The sequence below is a fragment of the Momordica charantia genome (genome assembly GCF_013281855.1).
Source record: "Momordica charantia cultivar OHB3-1 chromosome 5 unlocalized genomic scaffold, Mcharantia_2.0 BLBB01000005.1, whole genome shotgun sequence".
In the NCBI taxonomy this organism is placed as follows: domain Eukaryota; kingdom Viridiplantae; phylum Streptophyta; class Magnoliopsida; order Cucurbitales; family Cucurbitaceae; genus Momordica; species Momordica charantia.
Window position 1 is genome coordinate 20,431,375 of NW_028275163.1, and position 26,106 is coordinate 20,457,480.

General features: G+C 34.0%; 3 protein-coding genes across 15 annotated transcripts; 2 read left to right on the plus strand and 1 right to left on the minus strand.

The window, feature by feature from the left end:
- Positions 1–4,617: 4,617 nt before the first annotated feature.
- Positions 4,618–11,360, plus strand: LOC111021537 (uncharacterized). 13 transcript variants are annotated; one of them, XR_015790877.1, is made up of 8 exons: positions 4,619–5,037; positions 5,123–5,319; positions 5,476–5,580; positions 5,680–8,621; positions 9,612–9,684; positions 9,980–10,157; positions 10,418–10,486; positions 10,977–11,360. XR_015790877.1 is itself a non-coding variant. In XM_088124051.1 (7 exons), the coding sequence occupies exons 2-7, from the start codon at positions 4,941–4,943 to the stop codon at positions 10,136–10,138; spliced, it is 3,573 nt and encodes a 1,190-aa protein (XP_087980177.1). In that variant the 5' UTR covers positions 4,618–4,762; positions 4,875–4,940; the 3' UTR covers positions 10,139–11,360. The 13 variants fall into 13 exon arrangements, 8 of the variants coding, with proteins under 8 accessions (XP_087980177.1, XP_087980179.1, XP_087980176.1 ...); XR_015790875.1 differs by having other exon boundaries at positions 11,005–11,360; XR_015790878.1 differs by having other exon boundaries at positions 10,429–10,486.
- A 1,300-nt stretch (positions 11,361–12,660) lies between these two features.
- LOC111021546 (Integrase-type DNA-binding superfamily protein) lies at positions 12,661–14,620 on the plus strand. Its single transcript, XM_022298556.2, has 2 exons — positions 12,661–13,207; positions 13,874–14,620. The coding sequence occupies exons 1-2, from the start codon at positions 12,707–12,709 to the stop codon at positions 14,336–14,338; spliced, it is 966 nt and encodes a 321-aa protein (XP_022154248.1). The 5' UTR covers positions 12,661–12,706; the 3' UTR covers positions 14,339–14,620.
- A 416-nt stretch (positions 14,621–15,036) lies between these two features.
- On the minus strand, positions 15,037–25,316 carry LOC111021557 (DNA-binding protein). Its single transcript, XM_022298572.2, has 15 exons — positions 25,051–25,316; positions 24,752–24,856; positions 24,544–24,612; positions 23,673–23,762; positions 23,483–23,566; positions 23,057–23,221; positions 22,119–22,306; positions 21,433–21,505; positions 20,988–21,041; positions 17,547–17,804; positions 16,923–17,129; positions 16,702–16,805; positions 15,760–15,904; positions 15,459–15,593; positions 15,037–15,376 (listed from the first exon to the last, which is right to left on the minus strand). The coding sequence occupies exons 1-15, from the start codon at positions 25,138–25,140 to the stop codon at positions 15,200–15,202; spliced, it is 1,944 nt and encodes a 647-aa protein (XP_022154264.1). The 5' UTR covers positions 25,141–25,316; the 3' UTR covers positions 15,037–15,199.
- Between the last annotated feature and the right edge of the window lie 790 nt (positions 25,317–26,106).

The window sequence follows — 26,106 nt, forward strand, 5'->3', positions numbered from 1 at the left end:
TATATATTTAAATATTTTAAATTTTGTATATCACTCATTTACATTTATTTACCCAACATTTGTTGATAATGTCCATTAATAATAGTCTATATAGACTGATAGATGTTTTAAGGTTATTTTAGTGGTGGGCGTTTGGATTTGATTTTTTTACTATATTTGATCCAATTATTAATTGCACTTGTTTTACCATAGATGCAACACTTGTATAGTAAATATTTAGTATAGAGTCAATATCAGTATAGCTCAGATATCTTGCTCATTTTTTAAAGGTTGAGAGTTCAATATCTCATCCCTACATTTGTTATATTCCTAAATAAAAAAATATTGACATAGAGATATTTTTTGTTTATTTACTTAGATCGATACAAGTATTCAAGATTACAAACGAACAATTTATTCGACACATCTATTCTAATTTAGATTGTATTACATATCTAGCACACAAATAAACTTTTCCATTATAAATATTCAAAACAACCCAAAGAAATCCTCCATCCCCACCAAACCCATGAAGGAAAAATGTTTAGATAAATGGATCATGACGTTGACATATTTGTAATGATTATTAATAACATAACTCAATTAATTAAAATATTTATTGGAAAGGCGTGAGTTGAAATCATGAGAACTATTCTTCAATTTGAGAGAGAAGATAAGACATTGAGAAGCGAAAAAGACCACCCTAGAAATTCCTATAGCCACCTTTATGTGAAGAGATACCTTTGAACCTTTATCACCTACCTAGATTAATTTTAAGAATAATCTAATTTTAAAAACAAATTACAAAAATGATACATAGTTAAAAATAATAACAAACTAAATGTAATTTAAATAACAAATTACAAAATTAAGGTAGGTATTTAAACTATTGACGAAAATAGGTTAAGTGTTGGTCAAAGTAAATAACGCCTACAAGATGCAGTTTTTACAGAATCACGTAGGACGTACTCAATTTTCTTAAAATATTTTCTAATATATATATATATATATATATATAGTTTTTTTATGTTGTTTTTTTATTTATTTTAAAAATAAAATATCATTTATTTTATTAGTAGTTTAACTATTTTGAATATCTATACTATATTAAAAATGGACCATCCTAGAAAAACATTTTTAGACTAATATGACACTCTTTCAAATTTTAAATTACTAGACGTGCCATTACTAATTAATTTTAAATAATCAATTTCTTTAAATATAATAAATTAATTAGTTAATAAAAACTATATGGAATATAAAATGTTGACATGCAAAAGATTTTTCCTACCAAATTTAATTAGTTAATAATTAATTATCAATAATACTAAATATATGGAAGAGAAAAGGTTGGAATAGGAAAGGTCTTTTATACAACTTTAAAAAATCATTTAATTATAATTTATAATTGAATTTCTAACGTTTTATAACTTTTAACCCTCTATTACTCTATAAATATGAGTTTTCTTCTACAATTTTGTTCACAAACACCTAGAGATCCATTCATTTTTCTTTTTAGCGTTCTGAATTCATTGTTCTCAGAAAGTTCTTCAATCTTCAAATATGTCTCAAGATGTTGATGATATACTCAAGTTGCAAGGGAAATAGATGTTGGATTTACATCTCGAATCCTAGGCTTACTCTCATATAACTCTTAAATTTTCAAATACGTCTCAAGATTTTGGTGGTATATTCAAGTTTAAAGATTACACATTGAATCTACATCTCAGATCTTAGGTTAGTGACATTACAATTTTCACTTTGTGATATGAATCTATAGCTAGGTCTTAGTCTAATTGTTGTTATTGTTTTTTTTTCTTTTACAATTAGTATATTTTTTTATTTCAAATGTTTGGTGAACTTATTGATCATAATTACAAATTTATGTTATTTTTCCAAAAAAAAAAAATCATGTAAATCAATACCTTACAAAAAATTTAATTAATTATAAATAGTAAATTAATTAATTAATCAATTGTCAATAATATTAGGTAAGTAATCTAAAAAATTAGAATCTAATAAAGTTTTTCATTTCATTCCCAGGAACTTATAGAATTTTCAAATAATTAGTAAAATAAATTTTCATTAATGAGGTTGAAAATATATAACAAAAAAGAGACCTAAATTACGTAAAATTTATTTTTTTAAAATTAAAATATAAAAATACTTATATATTTTCAATTGTTATATTAAAAATAATGTCATTAAAAATGTTGTACAGAGATAATGCAACGTATATACATCTAAGATATTAAGTGAATGTAATATGAAAAGTTAGAATATAAAAAATTTTGTATTCATTTACGTAAATTAATTGTATAATTAAATATTTATATATAACAATATTTAATGGTAGAATATCAAAGTTTTGGAACGTTAAAAGGGTTATAATTTTTTAGTTCCCTCCCATCATAGTTTTGTGTCTTCCATTCATTTCCACTAATTCTAAATAATTAAATATATTTAACATAACTATAACATTTTTATAAATTTAAATACATGCTAATTTAGTTTAAAAATTATCTTTATAATGAATAAAATCATTTTTTTATTACGTGAATGCACGCACTAGTATTAGTAAAAGTAAAGATCCACTTGCATAGATTAACGTCCAACAATTAAATATAATTTATAGAAAAAATAAAAATAAAAATATATTAGCCTAATTAATAAAAAAAATTTCACTAACGGCAACATACAAATTAAAAGGAAAAATACTTAAAATTTAGAGTAATTAGATCAGATAACAAACTTATTTTAAATTCAAAATAGGTGGTGATCATACCATTTAAAATTTTGGAGAAGAAAGTTCACTCACCAAATCATCAAAATAATAATATAAAATAATAAAACAATCAACATAATATTCCAAAAAAGTAAAAAGAAAAATATTTTGCATATTAAACAAATCTAAAATTTGTTTCAAAATAATATAGAACAGTAAAAAGAAAATAACCTTAAAAAATAAAAAATAGAAAAACATACCCAAAAAAATTAGTCTTCATCACTACATTATTTATGTAATTTTTAAAAAAAGTATATTATTTTAAAAAATCTTCAAAGTAAAAGAGAAAAATAAAAAAATATAATAAAGAACATTGGAAATGGGGAGGAAAATGCATGCATCGGTGGCAGCCACGTTACTACTTTAAAGTCGTTGCGATTTAATTCGAAGTCGTAACCCTTGAACCTGTGTTATATGAAATTGCAGTTAATGATTGTGATTTTAGGACATATTTAGTTATCTGTAATTGTAACGCAAATCAATCGTAATGAAATCAATCAGAATCGTAATATTATTCTATTGATGTTGTTTATCCTAAATATTATGAAATTGTAATCACAATTCTTTTGTTTACTAAAACTGTCTGAAATCGGAATCAGAGAATTACTAATATATCTTTTTCTTCTTTTTAACTCATTATAAATGTATTATTTGCTAATATTTTTTAAATTACAATAATAATAAATTTTAATTTTAACAATTTATCTAATATTAATATATAATGAATAACCAAAATAAAATTACATCAAATAAAATATTTTTTATTAGAACAACTTTAATATAACATATTATTTAGTTTTATTATTCTAATATTTAAAAGTAATAATATCTATTTAAAAATGTATTGATATTAATTAATATTAATTTATCATATTATATAATCAAATCAAATATAGAGTATAAAGGGAGAAGAAATTATAAAAGCATAAAAGAAGGTTAAAATATTATTTTGGCCCCTGTACTTTTAGCCTCGGTTCATTTTAGTCCCTGTACTTTGAAAATGTTCATTTTGGTCCCTATGCTTGTAAATTTGGTTCATTTTAATCAATGTACTTTGAAAATATCTGTACTTTTAAAAAGTGATCATTTTAATCAAGATTTTAACACAAACTTTACACATAACGAAAACTATTTAGTATAAAGTAATATTTACATTGTAAGAAATATATTGATTATAATGTGGTGTTGAGATTGTGATAGAAAAAGTGAGATTTAAAATAAAATGGAATGACCAGAATGGTCAATGTTTAAAAGTACAGGAACAAAAATGAACATTTTCAAAATAGGGAGACCAAAATGAATCAAAATATAAAGCATAGGGACCAAAACGAATATTTTAAAAGTATAAGAACTAAAATGAACCAGAGTTCAAAGTGTAGTGATAAAACTAGTATTTGAACCTAAAAAAACTAATTAAAAATTATATGAATCTAATCCATAGATGAAAGAGAAAAAGTAAAAGTGGTACATTAATTATTGTATATATGGGTCAACGGAATAAGAAATGAGAATGAGATTGATGATGTTGTAGGAGTATAATGAGATTACACTTTTTTATGTAATGTGATTATAAATTTTGAGACGAGTCCCACCATTCGATTACATTCGTACAATTTTATTACGATTCATTAATTACGATTGCGGGTGGGTAATTGGATCTTATTCATTACTTTTAGAATCATATTATTTTTTTTAAAACATTACTTTTCAAAAAATATTCCCACTTTTTATTTTAATAGAAAAAAGAAACATTAATTTTTTTTTTAAAAATCCCACCCTCTCTTCTTTCTCTCTCTTTTTATTTTTTATTTTTTTTATTGATAGGGAAAAAAATACAATATTTTTAAAAAAACCCCACTTACGCAAACGAATCAAGACAACGGCCTGGATGTTCGACGCTTGGTAGGGCAAAGGAGAGAATTACAGAAGAATTTTGGTTTCCTCAACCACAAATTCGAAGCTCTGCGCTCTAATTTATGGAGCTATTGAACAATCGATGTAAATCTCTCGTTTTTCAACATTCCAAAATTCTGCAGGGTCGCATACGCTTCTGATTGTACATTTTCTAGCCGTAATTTTAGTTGAATACACCCCTCATCATTCTTCACAGCTTCATTTGGAAATATTTCGGTTGCGGCAGCTTTGTTGGATTTGTGCTGCGTGTGTATTGATTCCAATGGAGAACGAACCCGAATCTGCTTCGGGACTTGCTTGGCGTTTGACCATCGAGGCCCTTGCAAGTTTCAACCAAGTGAAACCTTCTCTTTTACATGGTATTCACTATCAATTCTCAATGTGCTTTCATTTTTATTTTTGAGTGTTAGGTGTAATTTCAGCTTTCTCTTTTTTCTACGATAGATGTAATTGAGAAGGCTTCAGAATTATCTGATGATGCAAGAAAGAACGCCGGGGAAATGGTTGCTTTGAGATGCTTGGAGGGTTTGTTTGGTTCTTTGAATGATGTTAGAGAAGATAGTCCTCCTGCCCATCAGTCAAAAGTTACGTTTGATTCATCCGAGAGCTGTGAATACGTTGTTAAACGCATATATAAGGAGGTAATACTTTATATTTCTGAATTCCTATGCCCTTGAAAGCCATGTTTTTCTTAAGCAAACTGGCCCTGGTTTTTTTAATCTCTGTATCAGATAGCCACTTTCCGGCTCTCTTGAACTGGGTATACATTGAAATTGAATAATTTGTGCTGTTGTTAGACTCCAAAATCTGCCTTAAGAGTGGCTGGACCAGAAATGTTAAAATGGGATGTTAGTCCCTTTATCGCACAAAAAAGGGCATCCATGCGTTCTACATTGCATCAGGTGAAGAGAATTCAAGATTTGTCTCTACTTTATTTGATTCCACCCTCTACCCCGTGTTAGGCCATTTGTAAAGTGGTTGTCATATTTCTTGTTGAACAGCTGAAAGATACAATTCTTGATGGTACACATCCATATGTTGATTTCTTAAAGCCTAAGAGTGGGTTGGTGCCTGTAAATAAGAGGGATGGCATTGCTTTGAATAATGATGATCGTACTGAGCTCAGCAGGAGACTTGATAGTAGCTCCCCTGATTCTCAAGGTCAAAAAGAAAAAGGCAAAGGAAGTCCTCTACTTCTGGAGGATGAAAGAAGACCACCGGTGGCAGACCCATCTAGTTCTAGTTTGTTAACTTCTGAAAGGAGTAGAGCTGATCATGCATCTGAAGATGAGGCCAGCCAGTTACCTGGTTGTGATGATGGCTTCGTGAATGTTAAAAAGCCGCAGGAGAGTGGGTTGGCATCTGAAAATAATGAAAATAGTGGGGATAACACTTCTTGGAATAGTGATGATCATATCAAGCTCAACAGGAGACTTGATAGTAGCTCCTCTGATCCTCAAGGTCGAAAGGAAAAAATCAGTAAAAGCCTTCCATTTCTTGAGGATGAAAGAAGACCATCAGTGGCAGAACCATCTAGTTCTAGTTTGTTACCTTCTAAAAGGAGTAGAGTTGATCATGCATCTGAAGATGAGGCAAGCCAGTTCCCTGGTTGTGATGATGGCTTTATGAATGTTAAAAAGCTGCAGAAGAGTGGGTTGGCATCTGAAAATAATGAAAATAATGGGGATAACACTTCTTGGAATAGTGATGATCATATCGAGCTCAACAGGAGACTTGATAGTAGCTCCTCTGATCCTCAAGGTCGAAAGGAAAAAATCAGTAAAAGCCCTCTACTTCTTGAGGATGAAAGAAGACCATCAGTGGCAGATCCATCTAGTTCTAGTTTGTTACCTTCTAAAAGAAGTAGAGTTTACCATGCATCTGAAGATGAGGCAAGCCAGTTACCTGGTTGTGACGATGACTTTATGAATGTTAAAAAGCTGCAAAAGAGTGGGTTGGCATTCGAAACTAGTGAAAATAATAGGGATAGGATTTCTCTGAACAATGATGATCATATTGAGGTCAGCAGGAGACTTGATAGTAGCTCCTCTAATCCTCAAGGTCGAAAAGAAAAAATCAACGGAAGCCCTCTACTTCTTGAGGATAAAAGAAGACCATCAGGGGCAGACCCATCTAGTTCTAGTTTGTTACGTTCTCAAAAGAGTAGAGTTGACCATGCATCTGAAGATGAGGCCAGCCAGTTACCTGGTTGTGATGATGGCTATTTGAATTTGAATAAGCTTAACCAGCATTCTGCACGTACTTTGTATTCGGGGCAGGAAGTGGCTTCTTCACATGGAACAGAGTTGTTAGAAGATTCAACTGAAAGAGTAGTGCCACAAAACGAGGGAGATGATAATCCCTTGGATGAATGTACAATGACTTTGGTGGTGGAGGACAAACTTGCAGACGAGGAGCATTTTGGGCCTAAGAGGTCTGAACCGTGTACTGCTACTGATGAATTGCATCAGGCCGAATCAGGTATTCCTTGTCATACTATGCCAGCTCGCGTACAAGATGATGAGATGCATGAAATTATTAGTGTCGAGAAAGTGAACGATAGAAGTGTTCTGCCTTCTGAACCAAAAGCATCTAATAGTTCTTGTGCTGAAGGAAACATGCATAACAACAGAATTGATGATTCCAAGTGTGACTCTGGCCATGATAATCATGTAAATGCAATTAATACTATGTCTCATAGTGAATTTTGGCCGGAGACTGTTGCTACTGATATTGATGTTGGCATGAATCCCGATGAGGAAGAGAAAGATATGTTAAGTGATAGTGATGGACATCTTAATGATACGATAGATATTGCCATGAAAAAAAATGAATTCTTTAGTTCTCAATGTGTGGTCGATCATGATTCCTTTCCATTAGCTGACAGGAAAGAACTAACTGTTTGTGTAAAATGCAATGAAGGCGGTCAGTTGTTGTCCTGTAATATTAGTGATTGTTCCTTAGTGGTTCACGACAAGTGCTTGGGTTTTTCAGCTAGGATGAATGATGAAGGTGATTTTTGTTGTCCCTTCTGCTTCTATTCACTTGCTATATCAGAATACCTTGAAGCTAAGGAGAATGCTGCATTGGCGAAGAAAAATGTTGCTACTTTTATTCGTATTGGTTTGGAACATCAGTCTATATTTATTAAAGAGGTATTGCAACGAAAAGATCTTGGCCCTTCACGAAAAGCTGGAGTTGAGGATGTTGCTAAAATTTGTGAAGATGTGAACTTGGAAAATAAGGACAATCAAGTAACTCTAGATGGAGAACATGTAAATGAAGTTATTGACCATCAATCTCCAAAAGGTACAGATATTGAGCGAACAGCGAAGCTTTCTAAACCATTACAGATTTCCAATTCCAATCATAGAGAGAATGAAGCAAATCCTTTGAGAGTGGCACCTGACGTTTTAGCGGGAGAGAAAGATGGCGATGAATTGGTGGACCAAGAGTGTGAAGGCAATACAGTAGAAGAATTTGTGGACCAAGAGTGTGAAGGCAATACAGTAAAAGAATTGGTGGACCAAGAGTGTCAAGGCAATACAGTAGAAGAATTGGTGGACCAAGAGTGGCAAGGCAATACAGTAGAAGAATTGGTGGACCAAGAGTGGCAAGGCAATACAGTAGAAGAATTGGTGGACCAAGAGTGGCAAGGCAATACAGTAGAAGAATTGGTGGACCAAGAGTGTCAAGGCAATGTAGCAGAATTGGAAGATGGTCTAAAAGCCACAGAGCAATATGACATTTATGAATTTATCCACGAAGATCAAGGGCCAGTTGAAGCAGTGACCAAGCAAGAAGGTTTACGGTACCAAACTGATGACAACGACGAGGAACCTGTTTATGCAATTAACATTGAAGGAGAAAAATCTTCTGATGATGAGAATGATGAGTCTATCATTTCTAGATACTCCATCAGATTTCGACAGGAATATCATCGGTAAGTTTCTTCATACTTCTATAGTTAGTTAGGGTCTGTTTGATTGGAAACTTGGATTCTGTTTTTTGATTTCAGATTCACTGAATCAAATGGATTCAATGAATAAGCATTTGGCAGGATTTTGGAGATTTGTTTTTGAAAACTGTTTTTGGATTCCGTAATCCAAATAGTAGAAATTCTGAAAACGACCTTTTTATGTTTTCAGTGTTTTCAGATTCAGAATTTGAAATTTTTAAGATGCAGAATTACATTAAAAATGATAAATACTTTGATAAATATATTCCTTCATATTATAAACTTTGTTAAAATTAAAACATGTAAAATATAATATATTCTAAATTATATAACCTTGTAAAATAATAATTATACAAAATTCATAAAAAAATGTTAATAAATTAATTAATATAAGTTTAGATTAAACTAAATATTTAGTTTGTAACTACTTCTACTTTACAAATATATTACTAATCACACATTGAATAGTTTTTTAAATTGAGATTCAATTACAAAATCTGCTATCAAAACACATATCTGAAAACAAAGAATACAACTCTGGTTTTCATTGAATTCCTTGTTTTCAAATTTCTGTTTTCCGATTACCAACCAAACGCACCTTTACTATTTCTATTTAGTCTATTATCCTTCATTCCTGTTTTGGTTTGGGATAACTATGTATTTTAGTTTAGAATACTTGTATTAAACCAGAATACTAGGATCCATAATAAAGTAGTGGGATATTTGTTGAGTGATTCTGGACAGTGATTTTAAAATTTCCTTTAAAGAAATTAAAAACATCCTTCAAAATCCTCTTTTCTCTAAATAATCTCTTATAAAACTTGTAATTTCTTAAATTTTTCATTAATTATTTATATATAGAAAAAAATTTACCTGTATATTTCTATTGTGTGCCTCACAAAAAAGACAGCTTTTATTTGCACTTATGCCTTGCGCTCTAAAAAACTCTGATACTACACCTTGTTTTCTGTGCAGTACATGTCCGGAGACTCCTCAATCAAGACGGAAGAAACTACCTTGGACAGCTGAGGAGGAGGAGACACTAAGGGTAGTCTTTTTCTATCTTTTAATTTAATAGAAATAAAGGTGGTATGGTAAAAAATTGTCTCAAACTTTTGCTTATCATGGTTTTGATCATTACTGACTACATAATTTTACCTTTGTGTCACATAAATCAAAAATTTTATTTTTGTTACTTGCTTTAGCTTTTTCATAAGAATTAGTAAGTAAAGCTGTTCACTGGTATTCTCTGTCCTTTTTTTTTTCTCTGTTCTTTTTGCTGTTGGATTTTACGTTCAGTGCATGTCATTATACTTATTTAAGATTTACTTGTATTTCTGCAGGAGGGAGTTCGAAAATTCTCTAGTTCTGTTGATAGAAGTCCAACCATACCTTGGAAAAAGATTTTGGAGTTTGGTAGTACTGTATTTCTGAAGGGTCGTACATCAATAGATCTTAAAGATAAATGGAGGAACTTGTGTAGAAGTCCAAAGTTTAAATGAAAGAAATACTGTCATTCCGGTCAGTTTTCCATAATTATTTACAGTTTTATATTGTTGATGAGATCTGCTCTGGAAGCAAATCAAAAAGTGTTTCTTTATAACCAAATATAATTCTCGACTCGTACACATTACATGAAAAGAAATAATATATATATATATAACAAACAAAAGTAGGATGGATTAAGAAGCTGGAATATATACTTTTTTTAGTAATTAAGAAGCCTCAATCACTGTTCATTTCCTTTTAATTATGAACCCAGCCTTAATTTTATTTTGAAGCCTGATTGTAGCTGCACAAGAAGTCCTTGATGCCATGGAATTCCAATTTCTGTAATCATATTTGCATCTGTAAGTCCTAATTTAAGTCTACTAGTTTTTTCTAGTTGGATTGGATCTACTTTACCTTGGATTCCGCCATAGCTTTTTCTTGCTTAAAGAAATGAAATTTTGATCAGTTATCTATTCAATGTCTTCTATATTAAGGATTATGGTTCCTAGTCTAGGACCTTAGATGGATGTGCTGGCTGGGAACTCTTTATTCTTCCCTTCTTTATTCCATTACTACCCTTTTTCTGAGTGAACAGCCACTGAATCTCAAAATCAAGTCTCTCAAATATTACTGACTGTTGGCTGCATCAAATTTGCATTAGAGTTCAGCTACCATCATGATGTTGCAAAGGAGTTTCAGTGGAAGATTTAACAATAATCTAGTGGATAAACTTTTGGCCTCACCTTCATTTGGAGCTTAGAATCATAAAGATAGCATAATGTTGTTTGCAACTAGTGAAACTAGATCCAGAGCACTCTTTTTTACTGATATTTGACTTGCTTTTATCAGAGTTATGATATGACACTGGTTTTGGCAGTGGGCATTTTTGGGACCATTTTAATTAGATGTGGGTAACACTAACATGTGTTTCTTGGCTTTGGCTGTGGATGGATGAGATTTGAGGAGGAGATTGCATTCCAATTCAAACTCCCAAGAGAGAGAAAGAGAGAGAGAAGGAAGCATAAACATGGGATAAAGCTGAAGAGGGGAGTCTCAAGAATCATGGCTCAAAAACATGTGAAAAAGAAGAGCCCGTGAATGCCAAAAATGAACTGAGGTGACTCATTCTTCACTCTTCACTCTTCACTCTTCAACTCAGATTTCTCCAAAATAGAATCCTATGAACACTGCTCTGTCACACTTCATTTAATTTTATACATCCTTTTTATATTATATCTGTTCTTTGTATCTATATGGCTAGATTAGTTTCAAAATTTCTGGATAATCCACTTCTACTCTTCACCTTTAAAATTGATTCAAATATTTACCATTAACGAAATGGACATGAATAGCATATGTGACAAGTACAAATGATCACTTTCTTGTAATCTTGGTAACTTCCACGAAGCGATGATTCCTTGCGTATGTATGGGTATGGGAACAATGTGCATACCTCAAGATATAGGAGTATAAAGGTCAAAGGGCCGTCGACTCCTGGACAATATAAAAAAAAATGCTGACTCATTAGTGGTAAGTTAGACAATGTTAACATAAACATGAAAGTCTTTTTGATGTCTTGAATCTTGATGATGAAAAATTATTCTGATTGAAGATCTAATAGTCACGTATTTCTCAGTACTTAAAAAGTTTTAAATAGCCCGATTTTTAATTAGCATTTGCACCTTTATTGGGGGTTGTTAGGGAATTTTTTTACTGGTGCATGAGAGCGTGTATTATAAGTGCATGTAACTTCAATAAAACAAATATAATTCGTTGATTATAAAAATAATAATTTAATGGTACGCAAATTTTTTATTGGCAAATTCTAATAATTTTGTCATGAAAACACCTCTTTTTAATGCAGTAAAAATAAATTATGTGACTTTTAAGATACAAAATCAAATTGAGAATTACCTAAAAGATTAAAGACCAGTCAATTTGAATCTAACTGAACTGATTAAAGTATTATCATCTTGATCATAGTTAGCCAAGAGCAAAAATATTATAACATTTGGGATTCCTAGATTCCAAAAAAGAAGTCTAAATATCTTACAATAACCTAGATTCCATTGTAAATAATGGGGACCAACTTTGCTCCAACCACCTCAAAGAAATTCATAGAAAAAGGTTGACATCATTATTTTATGTTAAAGATATTGTACTGACTGCTATGGAATATTTGACAATTCATTATTTTTTTTGAAATATGATCTAATTTTTCATTCCCCTCTTTTAGTTGCACCATATTTAATGGTGGTCAGTATTCATGATGAGATAAGTATTATTCTAAGTAGTTCATACTTTTTGATCTCTCGTAAAACTTGAAGGGTAAAATTCAAATCCTCACCATATTAACATTAAAATAACTTTTTGTCTTTTTCTAAATCACCAAAGCATACCTATAATGGTCACATGGCAACTATATTACAAAAAAAGAAAAAAAAAGGATCTCCAAACGTGACAACATTTAAACCCAAAACTTTGGGCTACATATTATTATATATGAGATATCCCCCGCGCCTTTCACCACATTCTTGCAACCATCTTCATCACTCTCTCCGTCTTCACTCATATCTAACATGGAAACTTCTTCCACAAAATCCCCATTCAAGCCATGGAAGAAAGGCCCCTCCCGGGGCAAAGGCGGCCCCGACAACGCCTCGTGCGAGTATCGGGGCGTCCGCCAGCGCACCTGGGGGAAATGGGTGGCCGAGATTCGCGAGCCGAAGAAGCGCACCAGGCTGTGGCTTGGCTCCTTCGCCACCGCGGAGGAGGCTGCCATGGCCTACGACGACGCTGCCCGACGACTCTACGGTCCCGACGCATATCTCAACCTCCCACACTTGCTCCCAAACTACAACGATTCAAATAACTTTAAACAAGTTGTTAAGAAGTTCAAATGGGTTCCTTCTAAGAACTTCATGGCTATGTTCCCTTGGCCAGGCCATGGGCGTGGGAATTTGATGCTCAATCTTAATGCTCAGCCCAGTGTTCATGTCATTCACCAGAGGCTTCAGCAGCTTCAATCCCGAACTCGCCTTCTCTCTTCTTCCTCTTCCCTTCCTTCACCTCCCCCCAAGGTATTGTTACGTGAGAATTCCTACTATTAATTCTGTCGGTATTTCTATCGATATATGAATGTTAGATATTTGCGGTAATGGGTTAATCGATATCCACTGTCAAATTTATTCCTTCTAATTTAACGAACGTTCCTTGAAAACAAAAAAGTTGTCACTTGATGTTGCTAACTCAATGTGAACTTTAACTTGTATCGGTTTGAATTTTATTTTGATCTTCAAGTAATTTTAAGATTTTTTTTAGTTTTTAAACTTTTATATTTCATTTCATTTTGATTTTTGAATTTTGAAAAATATTTATTTAGTCTTTTTAAGTTTAACGAGACCAAAATAAAAATCTTTAAAATTCAAATACTAAAATGAGATTTAAACAATGAACGAAGATTTGTTTAAACCGTAACAAATGTTTAACTATAAATTTAAATATATATATTTTAAATTTCTTGATTTCCATGATTTCTTTTTACAAATATCTATCGATAAATTCATGATTTTTTTTTACAAATATCTAGATATTTTATCTATACTTTTACATAAATGAGATCTTGAAAAAGGGGTTATTTTAAGATCATGAGATATAAAAGAAGAAAGAAAACATTTCTATCCACATCGATATTTAAAATCTTGTTTCACCCATTTTCTTATTCTTTCTTGTATTTTCTCACCCAGAAAGTACTCGAAAACAAAGTCAAGGGAGGGAAAGAGAGAGATGACGAAGCTTCGGTGGGAGAGACAACAGCGTCAACGACAACGGTAAGAGCATTAGGCGAAGAGAAGCCACAGATTGATCTAAACGAGTTTCTACAACAGCTGGGGATTCTGAAAGAGGAGGAGAAAGTGGGTGAATCAGAAGGAGAGGAAGCCATTGGAGGCTGTTCTTTGGGATCAGAATCTTGTGATTTGAAAGATAATTACAGTGAAGAACTTGAAGTTTTGAGTGACAAAACCTTCAATTGGGATTCCTTTATGGAGATGCAAGACATTATTGGACATGATCATAATCATAATGGAGGAACTGATCATCAAATTAGAAACTTTCAAGTTTATGATTATGTTAATTATTATGAAGATGATCTAAGTTTTCCCACTTCCATTTGGGATTTCCAAGAGGAGTATTCCACTAGATTTTCATAAGTTAAAAAGTATCACTTTTTTATTTCAATTTTTTGCATGAATAATTAATGTATTAATTATTACTTGTGCTTTTTCCGTTGAGGATTTCTTTCTTTTTGGAGGGTTGTATACTTTAGTTAAAATAGTGATGATAATCAATGAAATAAAAGTAATAGAGGCCTATGTGGGAATGAGAGAATTTTTGTTAGAAAAGTTTTTAAACCCATGGCATGTAATTATTTCAAGAACAAATATTCTCGTTCAAGAATAATTACAAAACAATGTAGGTAGGAAAGAAAACAAAAATCTTATAGAAGGCCCATGTATGTATTAATAGAGACCATAAAGTCATTAACCTGCGACAATAAAATTTATTTTCTTTACTATTTTGAAGTAAAGTAACTTGTAATAATATGAACTTAACTCAACGATAATTGGCACATATCTCCAATCAAAAAGGCATGAACTTGAATTCTCACCCCACTTTTACTCAAAATATAAAAAAAAATTATAATGGTCTTTAGCCTTTTCAATTGTGCTGACAAAGGTTAAAAGTAACGATTCTAAGCTTATTTTTCAAAAACAAAAACAAAATAGAAATATTCATTGCATTTTTAAGAAACATTATGCAGAGAAACACAAACCTAGAGACCATAAAATCTCGTCTCAGATTAAGAAAACATAATAACAAAATTTGGCGATCGATGGAACAACTATGCTACAAAGAAACAATGTCTATAATATTATACCATAAATTTTTCCACTGTTAGGAGAAACTATAATTCTACAAATTCCACTTTTCAGATAAACAGTCCCCTCTAGACGAGCCTAAATAGAGACATACGGTGAAAGACCCTGGAGCCATATTGCCAGAATTTCATACTATTCATTCTGATACTCAGAGGCACTAAGATACTCACCATTTTCTTCAAAGTATTCGATTAACCGCTTCAAAAATCCGTCGTGAGTCACCGTATCGGTGTCACAAACCAGACAACATTGCCTTCTAGCTCGAGTAACAGCTACATTCATTCGTCTACGATCGCTCAAGAACCCTACCTGCAATGTTTTTAGAAGAATTTTCTAGTGCAAGTCCTCCAGAATTTGAAATCCATAAATTATATTAAACAAGAGATGATACCTCCTTCTTTGAATTTGAACGGACCATGGAGATGATGATAGCTTCCTTCTCTCTTCCCTGGAACCCGTCAACTGTAGAGATTTCAATATCTCTTAGTTTGTCTTCATTGCTTCTCAACATTTTTAGTAACACAACCTGCAAGTCAGAAAGATTGTAAGGCGAAATACATGTTGGCTCGAACATTGTGCCTAGAAGACTGGCTACTAGAAAGGGTATTGGATTAATTTGATTGGATTTGTTTGTCATATAAGGCTGATCAGTTGTAGAACAATCTGAGTAGAAGTAGAAGGAACCTTTTTACCTGTGCAGCATAAGGGGTGATAATTCCAATATCAGAAGCTTGGACACCACTTTGGATCAGTCTCTTTGCATGAGCCATAGCAACCTCAGCCTCACCTTCATTTAATGTGCTTTCTTCTTCATCCTTCCTTTCTTCCATTTCACACCTGATGAAGATCATTATGAGCCATAAAATTAGACACACAAAGCATTAATATCAACAAATTAGTCATGGTTTAAATACAAGTTTGGTCCTTGTACTTTCTGCTTTGATTCAAGCTTAGGTTCATTTTAGTTTCTGTACGTCCATTTTGATCTTTATATTTTTAATTTCTATTCAAAATGTTCATTTTGATCTTTATATTTTTAATTTCTATTCATTTTAGTCTGTACTTTCAAAGAGTCTGTTTTGGATCCCTTTTATTTTAAAGATGATCATTTTAGTCTCTATTTGTAAAATTTTTTAACTTAAATTTTGTATACAATGGAAACTATTTAATACAAATATATAGCTACATTTCAAGAAATTTAGTGTGTAAAGTCTCACACTAAAATTTTGATTGAAATACATGAAATAAAAATGAAAATGGAGGGAGCAAAATGATCACTTTTTAAAAGTATACAGACCAAAACGAATGTTTCAAAAGTACTGGGACTAAAATGAATTAAAGTTAAAAATATAGGGGCAAAAATGGACATTTTGAAAGTACAGAAACCAAAATGAACCAAAGCTAAGTACTGGGACCAAAAGAGTATTTAAACCAGGCAGTCTTAGACAACCATATTACAATCATCTCCCTTTCCAATAAGGTAGACAATGTATCCTTGCTTATGGCCATTTTGGGTAAAAATTTTATATCTTTTTTGAGTTTGGGCAACCTTCATGCAATAAAAGATGGAACCCCTTTACGTTTTATATCCACGAAGTCCCAAAAAAGGTTCAGTTAAGGATGAAGTGCAATACCCAGCGATGTCTATGAGCAGAAGGGTAGGTTCAGTTGATGGTGTCTTTTTCACATCCTCGAGTTCATAAAGCGTATGTGCAGCAACACATGAATGAGCTTTGATCTGTATTTCAGAGCAATCAAAGTCCATAATTCTCGTGTTCATGAATCAGCCAAACAATTCTAAGTTCAACAAAAGAAAATGCAATCCACAGATCACAAATAGATATGAAACAAGCACCTTACTATCATAAAGCTCTTTTGAGGACCAATCCATGATGAGTTCATGCATACGGTACTGGACAGTAAGCATGGACGTCACCTCATCTCCATACATATCGGCCAGGCGTTCAAATAGGGTTCTTCCCAATCCCTTCTTCTCTGCTTCAACGCTTTGGATTGTTGGAGGAAGCTGAAGATGGTCTCCAGCAAGAATGCATCTTGACGCCTAAAGAAAATATCATCTCTTTTAAATTGTGCTCGACAATATCAACTTTTGAAAGCAAGAAGTTTGTGTTACTTCCAGAAAGCATTCTCCACATGTTATTTTTTTATGGAAAAAGAATAAACTGTGCATTTCAAATAAGATTGTCTTCTTTCAACATTAGATTTACGTTTTCAAGTCGATGTCCCCAAGATAATCATCACTACCAAATAACAAATCAGCTGTTTTTTTCTTCAGATATCTAAGAATATCAGAACTTAAGTGACATGTTAGAAATGTATGAAAGAGAAAATGTAAAGGGAACACGCAATAACATGAAAAGAATATACCAGTACATCCATACTTGAGAAATAATGTGTCTCAACTGCTTTTAGACCGACGACAATATGCATAGTTTAAAGATGCATTGTTAACCATTACCTTTAATAGCGCTATCCAGCATGAAATTTCAAGTGCTTGGGCAGCTTCATCAATTATTACCAAATCAAATGAAGTATTATTCAGTTTGCGAGAGAATGCCCCTGTCAAAGTTGTTAGAACAACATCTGAATTTTTTATTACATCTGTTACCGCTAACTGCTGCCTATTCCGCTCTTCCTTTGACAGAGTTCTAAGTTCCTTCTGGATGTCTCTCCGTGTGTTGCGGTCCTTCGCTTTCAGAAGCTTCCCATTCAATGCCTGAAAAATAGTTAGCTCAGAAGAAGCACAGGAAGAATAACTTTGGAATAAGAGGGGGAAATTATTTCATCAAACTGAAGCGCATGCACTAACAAAGGACTGACTTAGCAAGAAACTCGCTCAAGAAAAAGACCTTCTCTCAAGTGACTGAATATAAAAAAGGAAACAAGGCAAAGTAATACGCCCTTACTCAAGCAAAGGATTTCTCCATTATCAAAATAGCACAGAACAAATTTGAATAACTGAGCTCCGGTCACACAAATGATCTGTCTGAAAGCAGATAAGGATCACTGACTTAAACAAAACCATGTACTAGAATGCCTCGCCTCACTTCAAAACACACAAAAGACCTAGAGAACAAAAGTTGAGACATTCAGAGAGTTATCCAAGAAATCATACTGCTATTCTTGTAAGATAGTGTGACTGTTCGAGTGTTCATCTTTCTTCTCAACCTCTTGTAAGTGCTGAAAAGCTTTGAGAAGAGGGGAAATCAATCCATGAACTTGAAAATCATAACATTTCTTAATATGCTAGGAATTTGAGTGTGCAAACGAATCTTTCTGGAAGAGGATAAAAGCTTTTGAAAACCCGTCGGTTGCTCTATTGACTTGAAGTAGAATTATGCAACTTCTTTGAAGGAAGAAGAAAGAATAAATCATAGTGCACAGTGTCACGGTCGTACATTTTTCAACCGTGCGGCGCCATGATCTAAGCTCGACCATGGCCAGCCTTACGAGGAACTCTAGCTCCAATCCACTTTTCGCGCCCCTTTGTGGCTTCGTCGGACCTTAGGCGAGGTTCTTTCTTCCTCGACCGAGCTTCACTTGCAACAGAATTCTCACTTGTCTCGACAATGCACGTCGCCCGTACGTGTATTTCAACTCTAATGCGACTCTAGCCGACTTGCCTCTACGCTAGGCCAACCCCACGGCTCTACCTTGCCTCTACTCTAGGCCAAGGTCTTCTAAACGCGACGTCGCAACTTGATTTCAACCATCTTGGTTCTCGGCCACTCGGCCTTCCTGCTCCTACGATGAGCCAGGACCTTACCGGGATGAGTTCTGACCCATAACGGGGCTAGAACGAGCTTAAAACGCCAACCGGGTACAACCGGGAGATTCCTGCCGCTTAACTACGTCAAAACTAGCTTATCGGGCCCATCAGACGCCTCTAAGACCATTCCTGCCGAGAAACTAGTCAATAACGGGCTAAACGACCTTATCGGGTACTGCCGGGATGATTCCTGCCAACTTTCGGACAAAGAATGATTAAACTTTGCAACCAGGATGAGTCTTGCCGCTTACCGGGCCAAGACTAGTTTTTTCTCACTTACCGGGTGCCCACCGGTACTTTAGAATGCCACCCCGAGCATCGGGATGTCATCGGGCTTCGCTGCTCAATTGGGCATGCATACCAAGAACCGACCCATGTGCTTGTCTTAATGATCGGGACCTTCCGGACATCCAACCATCCGGACACTATCGTGGCACGACGACTCTTGCGCTCGTGCCGTGTCGTTCGAGCATACCGTACCACATAGGGACCCCCGTGGTGCAACCTCCGACACATGGACCGAGGCGCAATGCAGGCACACCCGTGCCGCCCGACACTGTCCTCGAGTTTGCTATCCTCGACGGAAGTCGCCCTAGACACTCGCCCTCGCCATGACACACGCATGTGCCATGGGGTGGCTCGCTTAGGCCCTGACATGGCCCAGGGGTGGTGGAGAGCCAACACCATGCCTCCCCCTAAGGTACATTCTAAGGCAAACTTGGTCTGGCAGGCATGTACGTCGAAAGTGGCGAGGAGTCACTCGCCAACATAGAGCGCAAGTCTGAACTCCGATTGACATGAAACTTGGCGTGCTTACATATCTCACCAATATGCATCTAACTCTAAAGCCGCTCGTCCAAACTCTTGACGGAACCCCGACTTCCAGGGTCATGGCTCGGGGCCCCAACTGGCCCCCGTTGAGCTTGTCACCGACACCACTGACATCGCCTTCGCCTTGCATTCTGCATACGCCTTCTCTAGGCATTCTTAAGCACATCCATATGGTGTGTTAGGTGATGCACCATCCTCCTTGGTCGCATCACGACACTTCTCTCTCGGCCCTCGACATGGCCCGATAGGCGACGTATGCTTGTCGCTGACACTTGCACACTACGTGGGCGTCACAACCTACTCTCTACTAGTATGGTTGTGACACTCAGCACCCGTGAAAGAAGTATACAGTAAGTTGCAGTTCACTACAAAAGTTGGTGCATATGAACTGATAAGGCATTGTGCTCGTGATAGGTGTAGCAACCATGAGTTTTATGAGTTCAGACCCTTCCTATAAATGGGTTTCCACGTTAAAAATTGGTAGTGTCAGTCTCTGTCTCTCTTGTTATTTACTTGATACTCACATTGAAGGGCTAAAATCTGAAAATAACTAAAGTCAAAGTAGTCAGACAACCTATTCATCCCCCCACCAAAAAGGGAAAATAAAAAGGAAAAGAAAAAGAAAAACCTTCTAGGCTGTGTACTATAGATAGTCCTTCATGTTGGAGGCTTCTGATACTGTAAGTTGGGCCTACGCCTAACACAAAAAAAAAAAAGGGAAAAAAAAAAGAAAAACCTTCTAGGCTGTGTACTATAGATAGTCCTTCACGTTGCAGGCTTCTGATACTGTAAGTTGGGCCTACGCCTTAACACACACACAAAAAAAAAAAGGAAAAAAAAAAAGAAAAGACAAAAGACATGCAATTCTAATCCACGATCCAGCAGAATTATAAAACAGGAAAGGCTGCTGATAGATTTTAACAAAGAAGGCTTTTGCAAATGGAGAAACTTGAATAAAACCTTAAACAATATGTTTGGTTTTCAATGTATACCAGAAAAGGTTGTCCTTAACTCCTAGATGCTGGGAGAGAGAACAAGAAATCAAATAACATGCCAACTTAGCTTTACGTTGATTTTGTTCGTTTTTATGCTTCTATGCCACATTGGCTTTAGTTGAAATCCAAAATTACATTTATTGCTGGCATCAATGGACAGACGACTGGTATGCATTTTTCTCGACCACAATTTTTATAAACTCCTATTTGTACTATGATCAGCACTGAGAACTACAATCTCACATACAAAATTTGGTAGATAAGAAATAAGCAAGACGCTGAAGTGTAGATTATGGAGTTTTACCTTCATCTCTTTCCGGATGTCATTTGCAAGAGAACTATTATCCCCACGCAAGACCTAATATAGATGAAAATTGCGAGAAGAACATTTTACTTGGCAATGGACGATAAATTAAATCAGCCAGAAAATTAGACAGCAAGTGGAAAACAAAGAAGGGTCAACCAAAGAATGACTCAATTCCTAGTCAAATATAAAACAATAAGTAAGTTTCTGATAGTTTCCAGGATAGGTCAGTTCCTAAAATCAGAAGTTCCCTCAGATGCCTTCACATGTTCATTGAGGTGGAGTCCTTATGAAACATGCTTGGTTCTCACATAATTAAGTAGAGAAAAAAAGGACGTTCCAAAGAAGAATACCAGAACTTTTTGGGTAATATTGTACAGAAAAAAAAATACCATTACAAAAGGCCGGCTTCAGTTCTTACTGCCAAATAGATGATTATATATACCTGAGCATCTAGAGCACTCTCCAACACTTGAGGAAGTAAACGAGCAGGATGTCCCAGTCTCACCAACTTTACTCTAATCATAAGCATGATAGGATAAGTGATCATATGTATGAACTGCCCACTTTGTGTAGTAAAAGAGAACAGGGAATCATAAACGTCCTTTCCATCAGCCAATAATTGTGCATATAATTTCTATGAGAACATATTAAAGAAGGGAATATGTTACAAAATTCAACTTATAATGTACCAAAGTTTGGCATACGGGTCATCCATGAACTGAAAAAAATGCTTCAAAAGGAGAAGATGAGAAATCCTTTGTACATTGGTATTTTGTGTTAGTTGTTCCAGACTTTTGGAGATAGCTTTATTGCTAATCAGAGGATGCAATAGCCACAGATTAACTGCTAGGCTATACTCTTTAATCCCATAAGAGGAAAGTTTTTTACAAACTATACTTTTGTCCTTGGCGTAATTTAGTGGGAGAGTAAGGAAGTTGCAAATCTATAGGAATTTCTCCAACAATTTTTAGGGGAGTGGAAGCTACAGTATTTACATTTGAGTGCTTTAATTTGAACCCGAATTTCTTAAGAAGTGAAAGAATTCCTCTCTTTATTGTTACCAATCATTGGAGGTTACTTACAGTTTTCATTTGACCAATTAACTCAAGAAAATTGCAGTATTGTTACCTGTGAGGAACAAGTCTCTCAACAATGTTGTCGACAGCAATATTCGAAGCAGCACATGCAAGAATTTTTGATCCACGCTTTACTTCTTGTAAGATAATTTCCACCACTGTTGTGGTCTTTCCTGTTCCAGGAGGACCATGCAGCAGAAATACATTTTTTGCTGATAGAGCTTTCGTGATGGCATCTTTCTTTGAATAAAGGAGAATAAATGGAGTAAACATATAATACAGAGGTGCTTAAATGAGTAAAATATGTACAATTGTAAGCATAAATGGAAAGAGAATAGCAGAGGGACACTTATTATGCTGAAGCAAGATTATAAGTTTCCCATGATGTCAAAAGCATGTAGTCAAGATCCTATACCTAGACTAGGTTCCACCTTTCTTTTTTAATTTAGAAAATTGTGCATAGAGAGTAACAATATCGAAAAGGAAAGGACATTTACGAGTCAATCCCAAGCCAGGGGTCGAGGAAATTATGAAAAACACTCACCAATAGATCAAAATAAAGAATGAAGTAGATTTGGTAAGATCTTATGTGAGAAACCCCAGTCATCTAGAGGTTTGCAACAATTCTCCTTCCCAAAAAATTTTTGCCCGTTCCCTATGTAATTATTCCAATTGAGGTACATTCTTGTAAACTCCTCAAGGGAGAAAATGGACTTTGGACATAAATTGTTATCTTACCCTACGGAAAGTGTCTCCTTCTCGCTAGTTAAAAGTAATACTAAAGCCACAAGGTAGAAAAGCTCAACACAAATTTGCATTCCAACAGGGAGATCTCAGCCAAAGTCAGAGATTATTTTTCTTAGAAAGAAAGCACAAATGCATGTATTAACCGCAAATTACCCACTTGAAGAGAAAGAAAACTTGAAAAAGTAATAATCTATGAAAAAAAATGTAAACATGTTAGGTAATGTAAATAATCAGCTCATTAACCTGAGAGTGATCAAGATTGGAGTTGAAGGGTTTGAATTTAACATCAGTTTTGGACATCGATGGTTGCCTCTCTCCAAATAATACAGGAATAAGATCAGCAGCAGGTCCCCTTTGTACCCCCTTGCTCAATTGTATCAGGGCATCCTTCATCCTACGATATGTCACCTGCATCAGAAGTAAATATCAGAATTCCTTTTACAGTGGATAGTCAAATAATTATAATACAATTCCCTGGGTTCTTCAATTTGTTGTCGTGAGATTATTACTTTAGAAAATAAAAGGATTAAAAAGGTAAGTAATAAATGAGAAAATATATCTTCCTCAGATATGTAATTACAATATTATATATATATATATATAATTTGAAGTTCAAAATTGTTCAAAAAATAAAAGCAATAAAGTACTAAAAGCTTTGTTTGGTCAGACCTCATTTGCTACTTTCTCCAGCCGCAGAGGACTGGCTAAACCCTCTTCTGGGATGTCATCAAAAGCAACAGTAATTGATGAGTCCTGTAGATATTACTTCTAAATTACCAGTACCAGCGGTGAAAATGGGGATCACCCATATCAAACCAATCACAAAAAATAATAATCCTATATTTGAAGTGAAACTTACCTTCAACCGATAAACCACACCTTGCCCAAGAGAAGGAGAACCTAAATCAGCTTTGTTGGGTTTCAGAACCACCACATCATGTGTGCTAAACTGCAACAATAGTAACATAAGCCACCAATTAGAGTGGGTGTAAAATGAGGAATAGTTACAGGAACAGGAATGCCCTTCCATTGTAATTGAGGGGAAAATAGATAGATGGGAACATAAATGAAAATAAATCAGAAAGACCATGACACTAGCAGGTGTCACGAATAGCAGAGTATTAGTTTGCTACTTATGAAAAATTTTGCAATCATTTGCTTTTAAGCATAAGCGCTTAAAAAGTTCTATTTTATTATACTGCAAGGAGTTCTTTGATCATCATGTGTAGCCTACGTGAAACACAATACTATATTTAAAAGCCAAGTAGCTATTTCTACCTTTGATAATTGGAAAGAAAAAAACAATTTTTTTTTGAGATAAGAAACAAAGAAAGTAAATTTTTGTTTATAGACCTCAATCATACAGAAACCTGAAAATCAGCATCATTATCCTGATGCTTTGACTACTCGAGAAAAACTATTGCTTCAACTACACTGAAGGTTGAGAAGGATTAAATAATTAAATACACTCTAGTCCAACCTCACAGAATCACAGGTGAGGGACATTATTGAAGAATGAATTGAAATGATAAAATATATCCCAAACAATCCAAGCTTTATTAGAATAAGAAGTTTCGAGTTCAAAATTATGCAATGTCATATCCTCCCATTTCATATCAATTCATCACATTTTAGCCTCATAAATTGAACTAATATTATTCCACAGGTGATTTAATAATTTTCAAAACTAGTGCTCCATGAGTAAACGGAGGTGACTGTCTACTTCTTACCTTGTGAGGAGGAAGAACATCTCCCTTGTTCGATTGAAACTCAAGAAGAGTTTTCCCCATGAGTCCACTCTAACAGAGAAATTCAAGGCAGAAGAAACTATAAGAAATACAACGCTACAGCCATCATCAAAACAAAAAAATGCACAATCATATTGGTTAGCATTTCAATTTCAATCAAAAGCTCTAAATATATGAAGTTTAAAACTACCGAAGCATCTATACACTTCAAGTTGAGAATAGTAGAACCCTTCTTCTGGGCAGTTTCCAAGTTCCTGGATGCACCTGTGCTGATAGACGCAGATATTTCTGCCTCCTGTAACGATCAAATATACCACCACTATATCAATCGCGAGATATTCACTACTGTACTGACAAAAGATAAAAAGAGTAGCCATTGATTGCTAAAAAAGTCACACAAACAATCTGCAACTCAGCATTCATTGTAAAATTTACACTGAAAGTTCACTCCAAGAAGATGAGGAATTCAAATAAGCATAGAATTAGGACCTTTTCCATGTCTAGAAGTGGGGCGGTGATGGAAACGAATTGTTGGAGAGAGACCGGAGCTGATTTCTTCTTCGTTTTGGCTCCCTCCATCGCCGTTGCCGCTGTTCTCGTCGCTACAGAGAGAAAAAAGCGATTGAATCAGAAATGAATTTCTAATTTCTATACTGAAATTTATGATACACTCGGATGATGACGATCTTGTTCCTTCAAAAATGATGCTCATGAAAAATTTTTTAAGAATTTAAAAATTAAAAATAAAATCTTTTTAGTTTCGTAATCTATTCATGTGAAAATCTATGTTTAAATATTATATTAGTTTCAAAATTGGTTGATTTTAGTCCACAAACTTTCCCACCTTTGGTTTTTGTCTTTGTACTTTATTAAAAATGTGATGGTCTTCGTTGTCTAATTATAACATAAATTTTATATACTATAAAAAATTTTAATACGCTAACTTGAGCATAGTTCAACTGGTTAAAATAATGAATAAATCAAAATTGTTATTTTTTAAAAGTACGAAGAACTGAAAGCATAGGATAGGAAGTAAAGTAGTATTTAAACTCAGAAATTTAAGTCCAAACATTTTTTAATCGTTAAACTCTCAATATTATCTTATAAGCCTTTAAAATATTTACTTTAATCTATATTTTTAATTTAATTATGTCGTAGGATGAAATATTGAACATTCAATTTAGATAAGGTAATAGGTATATTATTAATTAAGTTATTCTCAAAATAGATTGTCTATTTTAATTTCTAAACTTTAAAGAAATGTTTACTTTAGTTTTTATTGTTAATTATTTAACCGATGAAGCATATGACTTCGAAAGTCGACGAACATTGGATAGAAGATATTAGGTGTCAAAATAATGGTTAATACCTAAACAATTATGTTTTGAAAGTTCAGTGGCAAAATGCCCTTTTTTTTTTTTTTTTGACAATTTGAGAGTTGAGATATCAAAATGAACCTGATAAAAAATATATATATCAAAATAAAATTTCAAAAGTTCGGACAGATTTAAACCTAAAATTTTATGGTTTATTTTGATCTTTTTA